Here is a 15867-nt window from a genome sequence, read left to right as displayed (position 1 = left end):
TCACTATTGTTGAACTTCATCTGGAATAATCCCCTCTTGGCACTGACACCCTGGGTTGAGTGCTCTTTCACCTGTCTCTTGTTGGTTAGCTGTGTTACTCGTTCTGTAAACTGGCCATCGTCAGTCAAGCCCTCATAATAATGTTGGTGTTCCATGGGAATGAAACAACACTCTGACAAAGTTCACCCCACAGCAGGGTGTGCCAGAGCTGACTGCCCTGGTGCTGTGATTGCTGCCTCTCACCTGTGACCTGTTAGTGCCAGATTCCTTGCTGTCCTCAGGCATCCTACTGCAAATGCTCCCCCTGCACTTGCAAAGAATGTGATCCCTCCAGCCATGAGCTCCATCCAGAGGTGGTGGAGGGATAAAGTGTAAGTAGCACTGAAAGAACAGAAATAACAGTTGAAAAAAGGAACAGCCTAGATGAGAGATGGGGATGGAAGTGAGAAAAAATACAGAAAGTAGGAAAGAGGAGAGAGAGAGAATTCCCTCTGAGATCAAATAATCTTGAAAAAAAGGGAGAATATATAAAGGAAAATATGGAAAACAGATACTACAAAGTTTGTGCTAAAGCATGCAATAAAAATGAGGACAAAGATGGGGGAGGAACAGAGTGACAGAATTTTGACTTTTAAATTTAATTATAATATGTTGTTTTTAACAACAAAAGTGCTACAGATACTTTTGGTACTTGTTTGAAGTGAAAGCTGAACACTCTGATCTGAAGAATCTTTCCCAGTTGCTGCTAAGTTGGCAGTTCTGGACCTGACAAGGTTCACCTGGGGTTGTGGCCATATTTCGAAGGCAGGACTCTCAGAGACAACCAGATGCTTAGAAAATAAAGAAATACCATTCTCTAAATGTGCACTATAGCAATGTACAGAATCTTAATTCACAGCAGTCTGTAGATTTATGGACAGACTTTTCCTGCTGGTATCTTTGGTCCAACCCAGACTGCATGAAGGAAGATGTTAGATGCATAGGGTTAACAATTGTGGTCATCTGCTTATTGTGTGATGCAGTATATGCACCCAAAGGGAGGGACGAAGTGCCTGATTTTTAGTTTCAGATCCAATGTGTAAAGATTAGAAATTGCATAGGTAATAATCTCTTGGATTTAAGGTCACTTGTACATAGCCAAGGGTGGAAGATGAGGTGGAGTCTTTTCCGAACTTGATAGAAGAAGACTCTTCCACTCAGCAGCATCTCAGTGCACAGCACAGAGCTGAATTCTGATGGTAGAAAAGCAACAGCATCAGCTCCATGCACAGGTTCTAGGTTATATCAGGGCTGTGTCCTGACAGAGTCACTTGTGCTAGTGACTGCTAGGTGTGTGGCCAGTGCAGCTGCACAGGAAGGGTGATATGGCTGTGGCCTCATGCTGTAGTAGTTCAAACACTGCTTTTATGAAAGTGCTTTGTCCACACTGGGCTCTCAGGTACAAATGAGAATAGTGCTTGGTTTTAGATGGGAGGGTTAAGCTGGAGCATCAATACAAAGGGTCAGCAGCAGAGCCAGAGTCATGACACCCTTCTCATCTCTAGATTTACTTGTTACATTTACTTGTTTGTGTATATTTACTGTTCTTTTGGCAATGGTTTCCCGTGGTGTCTTGTCAATGCTGATTTGCAAAGAAGTGGTGATAGTGCCAAGAGTCCAGCACCACAGCTCAGTAAGTTCACACTAAAGCAGCTTACTCAGCAGGAGGGGAGGGAAGGTTCAGTGTACTACTGGGGGTCATTTGCACTATGTGGGTCGCATGGTGTAGTTCCAAGCTGATGTAAATCAGTACTGAATTGACTCTCAGCCATTGAGTGAGATCTGTCCTGGACCTTGATGCAGAGAGGGTGTGCAGAGACTGCCATCATTCTGATAGCAGGAGCTTGGTGATGAGAGGAAGCTTTAGCATGTGTTTGCCACCCTGGGAAGGAGGAGAGGGTGATCACTGGCTGCTGAAGGACTTTCTTCTTTAAACCTACAGCTGTCTTTAGAATTTCAGTGTGTGCAGTTAAACTCAGAGCAGCAGTTTTCTAATTGTAGGCTCTACTGAAATCTTATGTTGAGTGAGGATTTATTTGTCCTTAGGTCTGGCTGTGAATTAATGGTCTGTTTTAGAGGTTTCAGTGGGCTAGAATTGCCTCCTTGGTGGAGAAAATGCCAGTGCTGTACAAACTCAGTGGGAGCACTTTGAGATGCTAAGTCTTCTTTGCTACTTTTTGTTGATCCAGGTGGTCTTTTCTAAGTGAGAAGTCAAAGAAATTACGGTTTGCCTGTTCCTTCATCTCCCCATGCAAGTGTCACGTAGTCAGCAGGGACACTGAATCCTCCCTGTCTCCCATTCCTGTTTGCATGAGACGGAAACAGAGGAAAGCAAGATGGAACCATACGTTCCTCTGCATCTGCACTCTCAAGGCAAAGTTATTTGTGAGCCTTAAGCATGTGGGTGGGAGAGCTGCCAAGCTAAAATTGTTCCCAAGTATCTGTAAACTAAATCTTATTCCCTAAATTCATCCAACTAAGGAACTTTGACTCTGGCAAAGTCTTGTAAATATTACAGTACCTGTCACTTTTGGATGCTGCTTTCTGTTTGCATAGCAGAGAATTGAAAGCTTTGAAATCTGGGATGTTTTGTTTAGTTTTGTAGAGGTTGACCTCAAAGCATCAATCTTTCTACTCAGTTTAGAATGTATGAAAATAGCCTTTTCTCAGAAAACTTCTTATAGTGACAACACCGCTAATGAACAGAGTTCTCAGACATTCCAAAAGTTTGGGGATGTACTGAGATATGTGTACCAAAATATAGAGAGTTTTGCATCTGTTACTTTCAGTGATTCAGTTTTCTTTATATATAAATACTTACAATGAAGTGAAAAGTATTAATCTAAACAATGTTTATACAGTGATTTCTGAATGCATGGCTGTCTCAGAGTTATGTTTAGCTTTGCTGGGGTTTTACTTCACTTTCACTTTTCAGTTCCTGCACCATCTGCACAGCATGGCCTCCACCTGTTTCAGTTCAGCCATGTTTTGCTTATTTTCAAGGCAAGTTGCTAGTTGATATAAACCTGTGACTTGAGTTTGCCAGAGGCAGTTACTTCCACCATTTGTGCTTATCTCCAGTTGCTTCTTGGAGGAAGGTGTCATGCTTTTGCTCTTGAAATAAGTCTGATAAACGAGTCTTGGCAGATCCATTCTGAATTGTGTTCAGTACTGTGCAGCTAACTCAAGTTATAACTCATTTGTGGCTCCGAAGTTAACTTGGCCACAGCTCAAACTCCATGAAAGCAGTACATTTCTAACACTGTGCTCACTGAGGAGGTAATTTAAATAGTCGTTCATATTTGTATGATGTCCTTGATTTGACTTAGTCAATGTTGTCATTGTCATGTGTGCACACAGCTTTTGTCTGAAAACCTGTGGGCCTGCTTACCTGTGTCAGAGCTATGGCTGAAGCCAAGGTTCTCTGTACACTTGAAATTGCAACCCAGTCCTCTTAAGCAATTTATGTGCAAGTCCTATTAGTCCTGCAGTGGTTTCTGCCTTTCCTGCTGCATTCCCAGGGGCATCTCAATTTTCCTACAGTGAACATGAAGTGCATCCTAGAGCAAGTCAACTTACTGACTCACTAAGAGTGCTGTTTTTTGACTCTGGCCTCCTGCAACCCCAGTGTGTGAACAAGCACAACTTTGGCAGAAACACTCTGGAGCAGACCCGCTCCGCTAAATTTTACCATGATTCCCATGATTCTTTACCCAGAGCTTGCTGAGCAGTCTTCACAAGGTGGTGTCTCAGCAGTGCTCTGGTTGGTTTTGCCAGACCAAATGAATGAACACTGCTTTCATGGCAGAGCCATCCCAGTGAGCAGCAGAATGTTCTGGCACTTTGTCTTAAGTAAATACACGCTGGAATCTGCTACCTGAGGAGCCCTACAGGAGATAGGCTTTGTGAGACTGCCTATTCTAGTCACATTTGCAGACCATTCTTTTTTTTTGTAAAATGCTTTAGAAAATTATGCCTGAAGGCATAAAGTTAAGAGCTAAGATCCCAATTGCTTTTCACCTCACTGGCTAAGTTTTGTGCAGCTAAGTGTTCCTAACCAGGTAATCATTTTTGCCGCCTGTGAAAATACTGGCTTTATATTGCCATTTAGATTGTCTTAAAATTGAGCCTTTCATCTTCTAAAATGTTTCCAGAAACCCAAATTCAGGCCTGGCTTACAGTTCGTTTGGGTGCTTTAATATAAGCTGACTATCAAGAAGCAGTTAGTATGGATAGAGCTGGTAATGATGCAGCTGAGAAGTTAAACCCCTCATCTTCATTTAAGTCTTTTTATTTTCTTGCAGATGAGAGGATCTGTTCACCACCCTTTATGGAGCTGACAAGTGCCTGTGGAGAAGATACTTTGCAGCTTATAGAGAAGAATGGACTGGCATTCCCATTCAGTATGTACATGAGCTTTTCTTTGGTGCTTCTAGTAGGTTCTAAATACTGAACATGCACCTCCCAAAACATAGCCAACATTGTAGGAGTCTAGGTTTCACTGCTAAAAGTGTCAAGGATATTAAAACCTTCCTGAAACAAATGATCTGAGGCAGTCTGCTTGGAATGTGGAACGAACCCCCTCCCAGTCAGATTTTACTTTGCCTTGTATTGATGGTCCTTACTTTCAACACTTAGCTACAGTCCTGGGAAATGCTAATAGTTCTAACAAAGTTAGCCTCTTGCCCTGAACTTGTGCAACATGTTTCTTCTGCCAGCTGCATTCATTATTTTTCTTGAGAAAATCACTGCCTTGCTGACTGTCCTCTTTTTTCACCCACCTCTCCCTTTCCCTGGTTTAGGGTACAAATATAATCTTAGAGGGTGAAAGAAAGAGGGTTAACACAGATAACAGACTTCAAGGGCCCACAGCTCAAACAGCTGCTATGAACTATTCGTGCTTTGTAGCAAGTTTCATTGTGGAGCTTGTGCTTTAATTCGTTCCTTTATTTGATTCCTTGCAGTATAAAGTGAGCAGGATTGTTAGTTGGTGTTTGTTCCCTTGGTGCTTGTCTCATTTGTAAGGTTCAGAGGTAAAGTCGCGTGGAAAAAGCATGTTTTGCCCTCCTGCCATCGCTCTCCCAAACGAGGCATGTCTCCTGAAGGTAGTTTGTGAAGCAGTACTTTAAATCCCACTGAATGGCTTTACCCTCCTCTTCACATAGTGCCCTCAGTACAGACTGACTTGTCCTCAGTAGTCAGCAGCATATATTCAGGAGGTCTGAGTCAAACCCACTGAGTTAAGCACTGAAAATTAATATATCTTGGTATTTGGGGAGTGTTTCTTCATTTTCTTGTCTCTGTTTTTATTTTTTCTTAAAAACGGTCCAGCTCTCCAGAGCATGTCTGTGAGACATCATAAACCACTTTCTAAAATTTCAAGTTACTAAGTTATTTTGGACTCCAGTGCAGCTTATCTCCCTTTCATAGCTCCCTGTCCTCTTGCCTGGCAATTTGATTCTTCCAACAATCTGCAAAGAAGTCTTGTCCTATCCACCCTCTTGCTACTTGCAAGTTTTCATCTCCTCTGCTTAACACATAAGTAACATCAGCTCTAGTCATTGTGTGGGTCCTAGGGTCTTCAGCTCTTCTCTGGCCTCATAGAAGAAGGAGCATGTTGTTTCTTTCCTCTTACTGGTTTAACTCCACCTCTTAATCAGGATGGAGGTGAGAATCTCTGATATACAGAGCAGATAAATGTGAAGGAGAAAGAAAAGCTGCTAGGCTTTCTGCCTTTTTCAGTTCCCTCTATGGTTGCCTGTGAAAAATAAGTTCTATCTTAGTTGGGTTCAGCCCATTACATTACCTGCTCTTCCCTTAAAACAGAGAGGTAAGAAAATAAGTTGGTTTCGACTGTGTCCCAGTTCCCTTGTTTTAAGGACAGTGGTGTTTTGTGGTACCTGTAAAGTAACTTTAGCCTCAGAAAAAAAAATTACACAGTTGTGAAAATGCTCTCTGAATAGACAGGATGGCAGTCCTAGTACTAGTACTAACTTCTTAGCTGATCCTTTGCAACCCTGTCCAGTTCTAATAAAGATCTATGCTTGCACCTTAGCTACAGGGAGGAATTGAGAGAGTAGAGCTTGGAGCAAGCCAAGCTTTGCCATGGTTGAGGACACTGTTCAAGCAAAGACTGTCAGTGGTGTCTGTTGACAGTCAATGCCTTGGTCTGGTGGACTCCAGTGTTTGCATGAGTGTGTGGGAACTGGATTATGAAGGGTTTGTGTGCTCTGTTTCAGTGGTAAATTGTTTTTTCTTTTTTATTTACCCAGTTTGTAAAACTAGAGTGGCCCATGGAACCAACTCTCATGAGGTAAGTTTAAAATTTTTGCAGTATTATTCCCCTTCCAGTCATGTCCTGTCCCCCACTCCCCCTGTGGTGGTTTGGCTGGTGATTTCCAATCTTGTAGTGGGTAGAATGAGGGCTGTGCCCAAACAACTTTTCTTTCCCACCTCTCCCTCATGTTTAATTGCACCATTATTTTTTCAAAAGTCTGAAATGAAGTTAAATATTACTTGAACCTCCTGTCATGCAAATTATTTTTAGCAGTTTCTAGCTTCTATCAGATTGTTGCTTCTAGCAGTTTGTAGTCTCCAGTCAGCTTTGTCTGCAAGAAATCTCCTTCAGTCTCTCCTTTGGTAAGAGGTCACTAAATAAAGTCTTCGTCTCAGAAAGTTACTTTTCCAATATATATGTGGTACAGATGAGAAGTGGGTTTGTGCTTCAGATGGAGCTGGCTCCTTTTCTTGAGGGGGGGAGGGAGTAACAAATAGAGATGGTTTCCAGGCAATGTTCAGTTGTAATAACACAGTGGGATCTGTGGGGAGAACAGGACTGGTAGAATTTATCTGCCTTCCTGTAAGGCAATTTCAGCTAAAATGGTTGTATATTCCTGGAAGGAGTGCATTACCTATGAGACTAGCTTCCTCTAAATTTAAGTGAGTTGAGTCTTGTTTTAATTCTTTTCCATTTGTGCTTCCTGCCTTCCTGCTTACTGCAGATCAGTTTTGAGAATCCAGCCCTTGCTGCTGGCTCTCCTAACTCCTGGCTTCCTTTGTTAACAACATGGCCATCAGTCCAGGTTTCCCAGCTGCTCTTGAAACGTGCACTACGAGACATTGCTGCAATGTCTCTGAGAGCTGAGGAGCCTGAAGTAAACTGTAAATCTAGATGAGCAGAATGGCTATGGCTGAAATCTTGACTGACCAGCGCTTCCTTTGAATGCAGTGAAATTTTTTAGGCAGCCCTTACTTTGCTTATTTCACAAACCAACAGACAGTCCTGTTAGTTTGCTGGAGCAGCTGCAATAAATTTTTGCTGTCATTCCTGAGAACACTTGGGGACTGGATTTTTAATTAATTTAAGGCTTCAATTTTCCTGTTTATTTTTCTTTCAAGAGTTCCTCTGCAACTGCAAACTGAAATGCATGAACTTCTCAGTACTTGTCCACTTAGGCTTGGACTTTATTTCCCTGGTGAATCTTTCTTTGATCTCCTTTCATACAGTACAGACAGCAAGCCTCCTGCCAGAGCAAAAATTAGACTAAAATACAGCCATAGTTTGCACTTTATCACAGGAACTTAGGAGTAGAGCTTAGTAGGACCCCTGGAAAAAGGCCTGAAGTCTTGCATAGTACTTCACATAGTAGTAGTAGTAGTAGTGGTAGTAGTAATAGTAGTAGTGAGTTTTGGGTTGCTGAGTTCTCAAGAGTGATCTAAAACCGTATTTATGATCAGAGTGGAACTGTTTTGGAATTGCTTATGGTCAATAATTGCAAAAGAAGCATAGGATAAATACCTGCTTACAGTAGAGTCTGTCTAAAAGATGGTGCATAGGTCTAGAAGCACGAAATTGTCTGTTTTATTAATGACTCTTTGTCTGGCTTTTGGTAAATCACTTCATTTTTTGGTGGATGTATTTCCAATGCAGAGCTGACACTGAAATTAGAGCACTGACTAGAAACCTGCTTTTCTTCATAGGATGGCTGTTAAGAAAGTTCAAGTACTGGCTAAGAGGGAAAGCTGAAGGTGCAAGCTTGAGTTTAAGTTTGGTGTGTGAGTTCAGGTTTGGTGTGTGAGTTCACCAGATGAGGCTGGCAGACTCCACTTTTCTCATGGGAGTACATGCTATTGTTAAGCTGAGATGGTGTCACCCTTTCTGTGATGTCCCTAGTTCTACGTGGCTTCTACACTAGCAGTGGCCTCAACAGCTCAGCACTTGCCCCCGTTTTTACCAGCACCATTTGTAAAACTTGAACAGAGATGATGGCTGGAAGCTGTGCTTCCTAGCTGCCAGCAGTTCAGGACATAACAAACCTTTGGTAAAGCTTCCATGAGATACCCATATCCTGAAGAAATGCATCCAGAATTCCTTTTTCTGAGCATTGGAGCAGACAAGAAGGAAAAGGCAGAGTATCACTGTTTTGTGAGACTGAATTCCTTATGGACATTGTCAGTAAAAATTCTTGGTGTAAATGTTTTGCTTGGCCTTCAAAAGAGCTCTGCATTTATAATGAGAAATGCTATTTAGAAATTATGATATCAAGTATTGTACCCACGTTACTGCCAGACACAGCAGGTCTGTGCTAGTTGACAAAGAGCAAGTGCACCCTGCAAGCAAATTCTTGGAGCTCTATTCATGCATGTTAAAAACTATGAGACATCACAGTGAACCAGCATAACGCAACACCACAGGAGTTATATGGGTTGTGTGCTAGTCCATGGGGCTGCCAGCACAGAGCTTTGCACAAGAGAGGCTGCATGTAGCTTCCAATAGTCACGGTCACTGCTGTGCTGAGAAGATAAACTCTGGCTTTCCACACTTTTGAAAGAGGCTGTATCTGTTGATCTTATGTTTATTTGTGGGAATCAATTAACTAATAGTGGAAGAGAACACTATAGGAACAGCACAGTTCTTGCCAGTGTTATGTTGTAGACACTATAGTGCAAACGATCCACACAAGAGGAGGAAGAAAACAGTGTTTCTTGCCACCAGTAAAAGACAAATGAAGTATGATGATGTTTCTGTGAATCATCTTGATGGATGATGTTGTCTGTTAGAGAAATTTCTTGCACAGGTTGTTACCCCTCACAAATTCACTCTGTGTAATAGAGATAGCAAGAATATCAGCAAGTAGGTATTGATGAATGCATGCATTCTCTTGAACTCAGAAAATGTTAATCTATTGAGTTATTGTGCATGTGTGCAGATAGTTATTTGATCATTCATAAGGCCAAATAAATGCCTTCTCTTTTGGCATATTTATTCCAGTGCCTTCAAGAGAATTGTCTGTTTGGAGTAATGAAGTGAAACCAAGCAGGAAAATTGTTAGGCCAGCATTTGTTAGCAGTAATTAACTACAAGAGTCTGAGAAATGAGAGTCTGAGAAACGACCTGTGATGGTGTGGGTGAAGCCCTGGTGGTTAGTCTGTTGCAACTGGGCTGAACCCAGTCGAGGGAATAGAGCTGTGGGGAAGAATTCATGTAGTTAGTGCACAGAGCTGTTCCTTCTATTGTTCTCATGATACAGGCTTGGATTCAGCACAGACTTTGTTATCTGTGTTGGTCAGCTGTTTTACCCTTTTGTTGTACCTGCAGTTGCAGTACCTTCCCAACTAAAGACAGCAAATGAAATTGCAAAAAGCTGTGAAAGAAATGTTGATGAAAATGAAAGCTTCACTTCCAGTAGTGTTTGCAGAGCTGTGTGCCAGTTAAATGAAACACCATGAAATAGAACAAGATGCAGAGGAGAAATTCATGTGTGGTCAATATATATCCACCAGTAGATGTTTCTCCATTGCTGTTTCTCAGTTGTGGGTAAGCATGAAATTATTGCCAGCCTTGTGCACAGCCATGTGTGTGTGTGTTTCCAGATGGCGATCATCTTCAACCAGGAAGGCCTCAAAGCTGTTCGCCCCCCTTGCGTCATTCAGAGCTTCATCAATCATAATGCTGTGCTCTATAAAGTTTTCGTGGTCGGGGAGTCCTACACCGTGGTGAAAAGACCATCTCTGAAGAACTTCTCTGCAGGCGTCTCAGGTACATTCTACTGATTGAAAAGAAAATGTCGTTCTTGCAGCCTCAGCAGAAAACATCTCTGAATAAATTATCTGTGAAAAAGCTGCTGAAGTGAAGACAGCTGGCTTGGACAGGCCATGTTTCCTCTTCTGTAGTATTTCAATAGGAAGGGAGATAACTCACCTGCTCTGGAATACGTATGAATGGCATTCATATAGTAAATATTTATGCAATGGTAACCTGAGTCTTACCTGTTAGACACTGTTTTATGTCATGTGGAAAGGGGGAGAGGGAGAGAAGTTATCTCCTTTCACAGTAAGTTCATGTGTCATTTGTTCCTGAGTTTGTTTATAAATGTGCTTTGGAGAGAATTTCCTGGATTCCATCATTTCAGCACTTCCTCTCCCTATTTTTACCTTGAATATGTATGTGTTTTAAATTAAAGTTCACTTGTGCTCTCCCCTAAGTGAGCCTCCCTCTTCATGAAAATCTTGGTGGGAAGTATCCTTTGGTTTGTAGATATCAGCTGTGTTAGGGAGAAGGAGGAATGGATTTGTCAGTGAAGAGAGTGATTCTTCTATATGTCACTAGAGAGCAACAACTGAAGGGTTTTCATTAATGATTACTTAGATTTCCTTCATGGAAAACAGCTCCTTTCCAGAGAACTGCATTCTATGACCCACCAAAAGCATAAAAAATTTAGCAGCACTTAGATGGGAGCGAGCGTGATCGCATAGTAACCAGACAAATATAGGAGGTAAGGATGGGATCAAACTAAAGGAGATGAATGAACAAATGCCAGTTTTTTGTCACTTTTCTTAGAGTTTTCTGCTAATCCTAGTATGTCCATGTATGCTGACCACTGCATTTCACACACAAATATGTATTTTGTTGGTGTGGTAGGATGCTAGTAGTTCTTGTCTGTAGCTGTGTGTGCCTGTATTTACATTTAGGTCTGCTCTATGTCCTTATCTATTAAGTAGGACAGAATAAGCGTTCACATAAACTGTTAGGACAGTTGGTCTATACTTTTGCTGGAAGGGAACATTTTAAGGCATCTTTCTTAAAATGTTTTAGCTAATGCCTCATCTGTTAGTGTAAGACTTGAACGTTGTCTGGAAGTCCACATAAAAATAAGTTTTGTTGGCAGATTAGGGTAAGTTTCTCTCTCTCTCTTACCCACATCAGGAGACTTTGAGGAGGCTGTGCCAGGAACCTGGCAGACCTGATGGTTAACCAGATCTGGTGGCTGTTTGACACTGAAATCCTAGTTGCCAGCAGGCTGGAGAGCCCTGTGGCTGGGGTGGATGGTTGAGACCAGGATGAGATTCATGGGGCTGCACTGCCACCTACTGTTCCTTGCACTATTCCTTTGGAAATTAAAATCTGGTATAAAGTTATTTACAACCTGTTTTTAATTGCAGACAGAGAATCAATATTTTTCAACAGCCACAATGTTTCCAAACCAGAGTCCTCATCTGTCTTAACAGCGGTAAGTATACTTGATCTTTTTCCCTCTGGTGCAGCTGAAAACCTATCTAATTCTTTCTTATGGAAGTGTTAGTAGCTAGTGACTCTCTTTCACAAGCTGTCTGCTTCTGTGTTGCAGGCTGAGGTCTGTTTGGTACCACGAACCAGCATGACTGTGTCCCCCTCTGGTTTTCCTTACCGAGCTCCGGTGAGGAAGAACTTGTAGCAGGGATTTGCTGCTTCCCAAACTACCCAGGGCTAATCTAGGCAAAGGGAAGAAGGAGGTTCTGAATGCAAACACCTGGCTTTTTCCTGTCCAGAGAGATTAATAAGCATAAATTATCCTTCTAGGACTCAGTTCTGTGAGGAAAGACAAAGAGTGAAAATTAAAAGCATAGAAATTGTGTTGGCACAAGGCCACAGAGGGCCAGTAGTTCTCTGCCATGTGAGCATGCCTGAGCTGTGACCATGGGACCATTTCTGTGTGTCCTTGGAGACCAGCAGTGCCAACACACTGCATAGTTTCATATTAGCATTACCAGTCCTTCTAATAAGATTTGGACATATGAATCCTAAAAAATTCTTGGGCACTCAGCTACTGAGAAAGTCACTTTACAGCACTGGGTCCTTTCAATCTCTTGAGTCTTGGGATTCTTTTCTGTTTCACAAGCTCTGCTGGGGACTAGTTTCATATTTGATTTTTAATTTTGTGTGCAACACTGTGTGCATGCTTAATATTAAAATTGTAATTGTGCTAGTCATAAGTCCTTTTGTGCTCATAGTCCTTTGTGGTTTGAGGGAGAAGCCATTACTGAAAATTTACTTTCAGACTCAGAGAGTGTGTTCCTGTGGTTTACCTGCTATCTCACTCATACAAATACTTGTTCCAGTCATGCTTCTGTGGGCATAACAGCATACTTCCACTGTGTAACATGTTTTTTAAAAAGCAAAGAAAAGTGCATCCTCCAGTCATAACTAACTTGAGTCACTCATTTTAATAAATACTTAATAAAATAATTTGTGCATGAAAACCCACATAAAAGGTATGCTCTGCCCTTAAGATATCAGATTAGTTATATTATATAACTCAGATTAAACTAACAGTAAGAATCTGTCCTGTCAGCCCTTTAATATAGACCTTGATCTACACTGAAATAATAATAATAGCCAGAACTTTTGCAGGACAGGGTTAAATATGCCACCTGTATATGTTTTTAAGGTGTAGATCTAGTGCTTAAAATAATGAGTCTGATTCTCCATTCATTCCTACACTGCTTTGCTTCTATAGCTGCACCAGTATGAAGAGGAAGAACTAGATGCTTTAGAGCAGATGAATTTCCAATTTAGGAAGGTTTTTGAATTATGAAAGCAGTTTCTCTTTGGTGTCTTTCTCGGTTTCATGCCACTGGTTCTTTGCAATTAGATTTGGTGGATGTGCACCTGGAAACTTATGAAAATCAATCTTTCCACTGAAAAGGCTGTTCCAGAGTCCCTTAGTAATGTGTCTTTTTTCATTATAGCTGGATAAAATTGAAGGAGTATTTGAGCGGCCAAATGACGACGTCATCCGGGAAATCTCTAAAGCGCTGCGGCAAGCTCTGGGAGTTTCCCTCTTTGGAATTGATATCATCATTAACAATCAAACTGGGCAGCATGCAGTAATTGATATAAATGCATTCCCAGGTAAGAAAGGCCTTTCCACTCCTGCTTTGTGGAGCAAGTTTTACTGCTGTTGTCTCATATCATTGCTTCTCAGGCTAGGGGTGGGACAGCAGAAACCAGATGGTTCTGAGATCAAATACAACTCAGTCTGGGAAGGGAAGAACTTCAATCTAGAAATGGAATTTGCAACTGAAGTATCAGCTCTTAGGAGATACAGTCAGATTTTAGTGGCCAGTTGTAACATAGCTGTTGTGCCCTTCTGTGCAAAGGGAAACAAGAACTGAAGTGTGGGACTCTGTGCTGGGACTTAGCCTTTCTGAGCCTAGCCCTCATTCTGAAATAAAAAGAATACTAAATTCTTTTTTAGGAGAGCCTTTAAAGATTACTCTTTTTTTTTTTTTTTGAGACTCTGGGCCATTATAAAAAATTGAGGAGGTGGAAGCAACAAACCGTTCCCTTGAAAATTTCTTCCTGTGCAAATTGATTCCCCACAAAAAGACATTTGTGCACAAAAGCAATACCAGGAATCTGAAGACGATAAAATTGTAATTGCACTGAAGTTGCTGTAGAGAGGTAGTGTCCTTGCAGGTTCTTGTAGGTGTGTCTGTAGGCCCAGTCACATAGCATGCGGGAGTTTTGTCTGACCTCAGGTAAGTGAGAGCAAAGGTTCCACACAGCCTGCAGTCCTGTGGTTGTGGCTGAGCTCACCCAGCCCTAGCAGCTGCAGGCTATCACTGTGCAGGTGAACTGCTGGCTCTGGTGAATCTGTATGGTAGATGGGAGCATCAAATCTGAACATGCATTTTGTGTGTGTAAAAACATCACTGTAAATGCAGGATATGGGCTGTCCATTTCTCTCTGACCAGAGGAAGATGCAGAAAAGCCAAGTGTGTCAGATCAGGGAGAGTCTCTGAAAAATTAGGCAGGTAGAATCTGTAATGCTAGCTTAAAAATGCTTATAGCCATTTCTTGTCGCCACCAAAGCTCACAGAGGTGGGCACTTGTTTTCAGATGCATTTCTGGGTGGACATCATCCATGCTCAGCCAGAGGACTCTGGAGACTGTTCTCAGTATAGCAAAATTCAGGCATCTTGTAGACAGGCATTTCTAAAATTGTTTCAAGTGGGCAGCACTAGGAGAGCACCTGCTGCAGCACAATTCATGTAAGTTATGTTTTAAGCATGCAAAATTTATATCCTCCCACTGATTCCCTGTGTGACATGAATCCCAAATTCACTGCCAGTAGTTTCTGAAGGTGTCATTTAATCTGCACTTCTTGATCATTGCAGCACAGTGTCCCACAACTGACTAGTTTGAGAAGCCTACAGGATCCCTAGGTGAATCAAGTGAGGCAATACCCACAGTTTGCAGCCTTCCCAGGTGTCCTGTGAACCACGGGTTGAGACAGCTAATTCTCTTCCTCCCTTCCTTGCATTTCCTTTTTACAAGTTTGTGAAGTTTCTTCTAAGTGACTGGGCAAAATTACCTGGGCATTTCCACCCAGTGTGCAGAGGGATTGCACAGACAGAGCCTGCCTATTACATACAGCTTCCTTTCACTAATATCTGCTGATTTCAGGACAGAGTAACTGGCCATCTTATTCCTATTAAATATTTAAAGCAACTTCTTTGTGAGTTTGCCAGGTGCCCTCCTACAAGGCTAGTTTGTTTTCAGTGAGCAGACACAGAACACTCTGGGGTACTATGGATCTCCTCACTGAATATTAAAGCTGTTACTATGGAGATGGCTTATTCCTGGGGTGTTTGAAGCACTCTGAGTAGATTTGAAGGCTAATCCCATGGCTTTTACATAAGCAAGAAAGCGTAACAAGCACTTCTGTCCAAGGGGTGGAGATCCTGTTCGGACTTCCATGGCCACCCCTAGGAGTCCTAGTTTCCCCCTGCTGACCTGTGGATTATTGTGTGGGGCACTGGGAAACTTGGTGTTTTGAAATGAGAGCTTTGTTTGGTGAATCCCTTCAAGGGCCTCTGAGAAAGGAAAAGTGTGAGCTGCTGTCTCACATTGCTGATGTTTTGTGTGACCTATTAAGTATCCAGGAGAATTGGGACCAAGTGCAATAAAATCCAAAATAATGTAGCAGCCCAAGTAAGAGTTAATTGGTTGACATATAGCTTATAAATACACCATAAAATCCCCACATTTATTATAGTTGTAATTATAGTCTTACTTCATGTTTTCCAGGAAGTTGCTTTTTTTATTGCCTAAGGAAGTTGGTCTTTACAGGAGAATGGAAATAAAAATTAAATTAATTATGGATCTGAGGAGCTTTTCTGCCCAGTTATTACCTCACTAAAACTGTTTTAAAGTATGCGTTTACTTTGTGGTCTCTGGTTCTGTTAATGTGCTGCTTTGTGAATGTGTGCTATTCACATGGGTCTTTTAAACTTACTTATTGCTTCAGCCTCCTGTGTTAATATCAGGTCACTTCTGGAATACTTCTATAGACATTTTTTAGCAATTAAATAACACTGAATGTCATATGTCACCTCTAATACTAAAGCAAACTGATAACAATTTTAGGTAATGCAGTAGCAGTTAAGATCTATTTCAGGACATTGTACCCATACGTTGCATGTCTGGTTCAATTTTAAAATGAAATGCAATGATAAAACTGTGCCTGTAGCACAGTGTTTAAAATAGACCCAGAAGCTCTGTAC

General features: G+C 41.6%; 1 protein-coding gene across 3 annotated transcripts in view; it reads left to right on the top strand.

Annotated features, from left to right (window-relative positions):
- Positions 1-15867, top strand: part of ITPK1 (inositol-tetrakisphosphate 1-kinase) — a 140498-nt gene that overhangs the window by 117282 nt on the left and 7349 nt on the right. For all 3 annotated transcript variants that reach the window (XM_005520177.3, XM_088057784.1, XM_088057785.1), the window contains 5 exons: positions 4344-4442; positions 6312-6352; positions 9913-10078; positions 11482-11549; positions 13048-13210. In XM_005520177.3, coding sequence (XP_005520234.1) covers positions 4344-4442; positions 6312-6352; positions 9913-10078; positions 11482-11549; positions 13048-13210 — 537 coding nt within the window. The remainder of the gene's footprint in view (positions 1-4343; positions 4443-6311; positions 6353-9912; positions 10079-11481; positions 11550-13047; positions 13211-15867) is intronic.

This window comes from Pseudopodoces humilis, chromosome 7, assembly GCF_049639895.1.
Source record: "Pseudopodoces humilis isolate 2021_Gansu_Grassland_sample_001 chromosome 7, ASM4963989v1, whole genome shotgun sequence".
Lineage (NCBI taxonomy): Eukaryota > Metazoa > Chordata > Aves > Passeriformes > Paridae > Pseudopodoces > Pseudopodoces humilis.
Note: the sequence above shows the minus strand (reverse complement) of the source record. Positions and strands in the feature narration are given on the sequence as shown.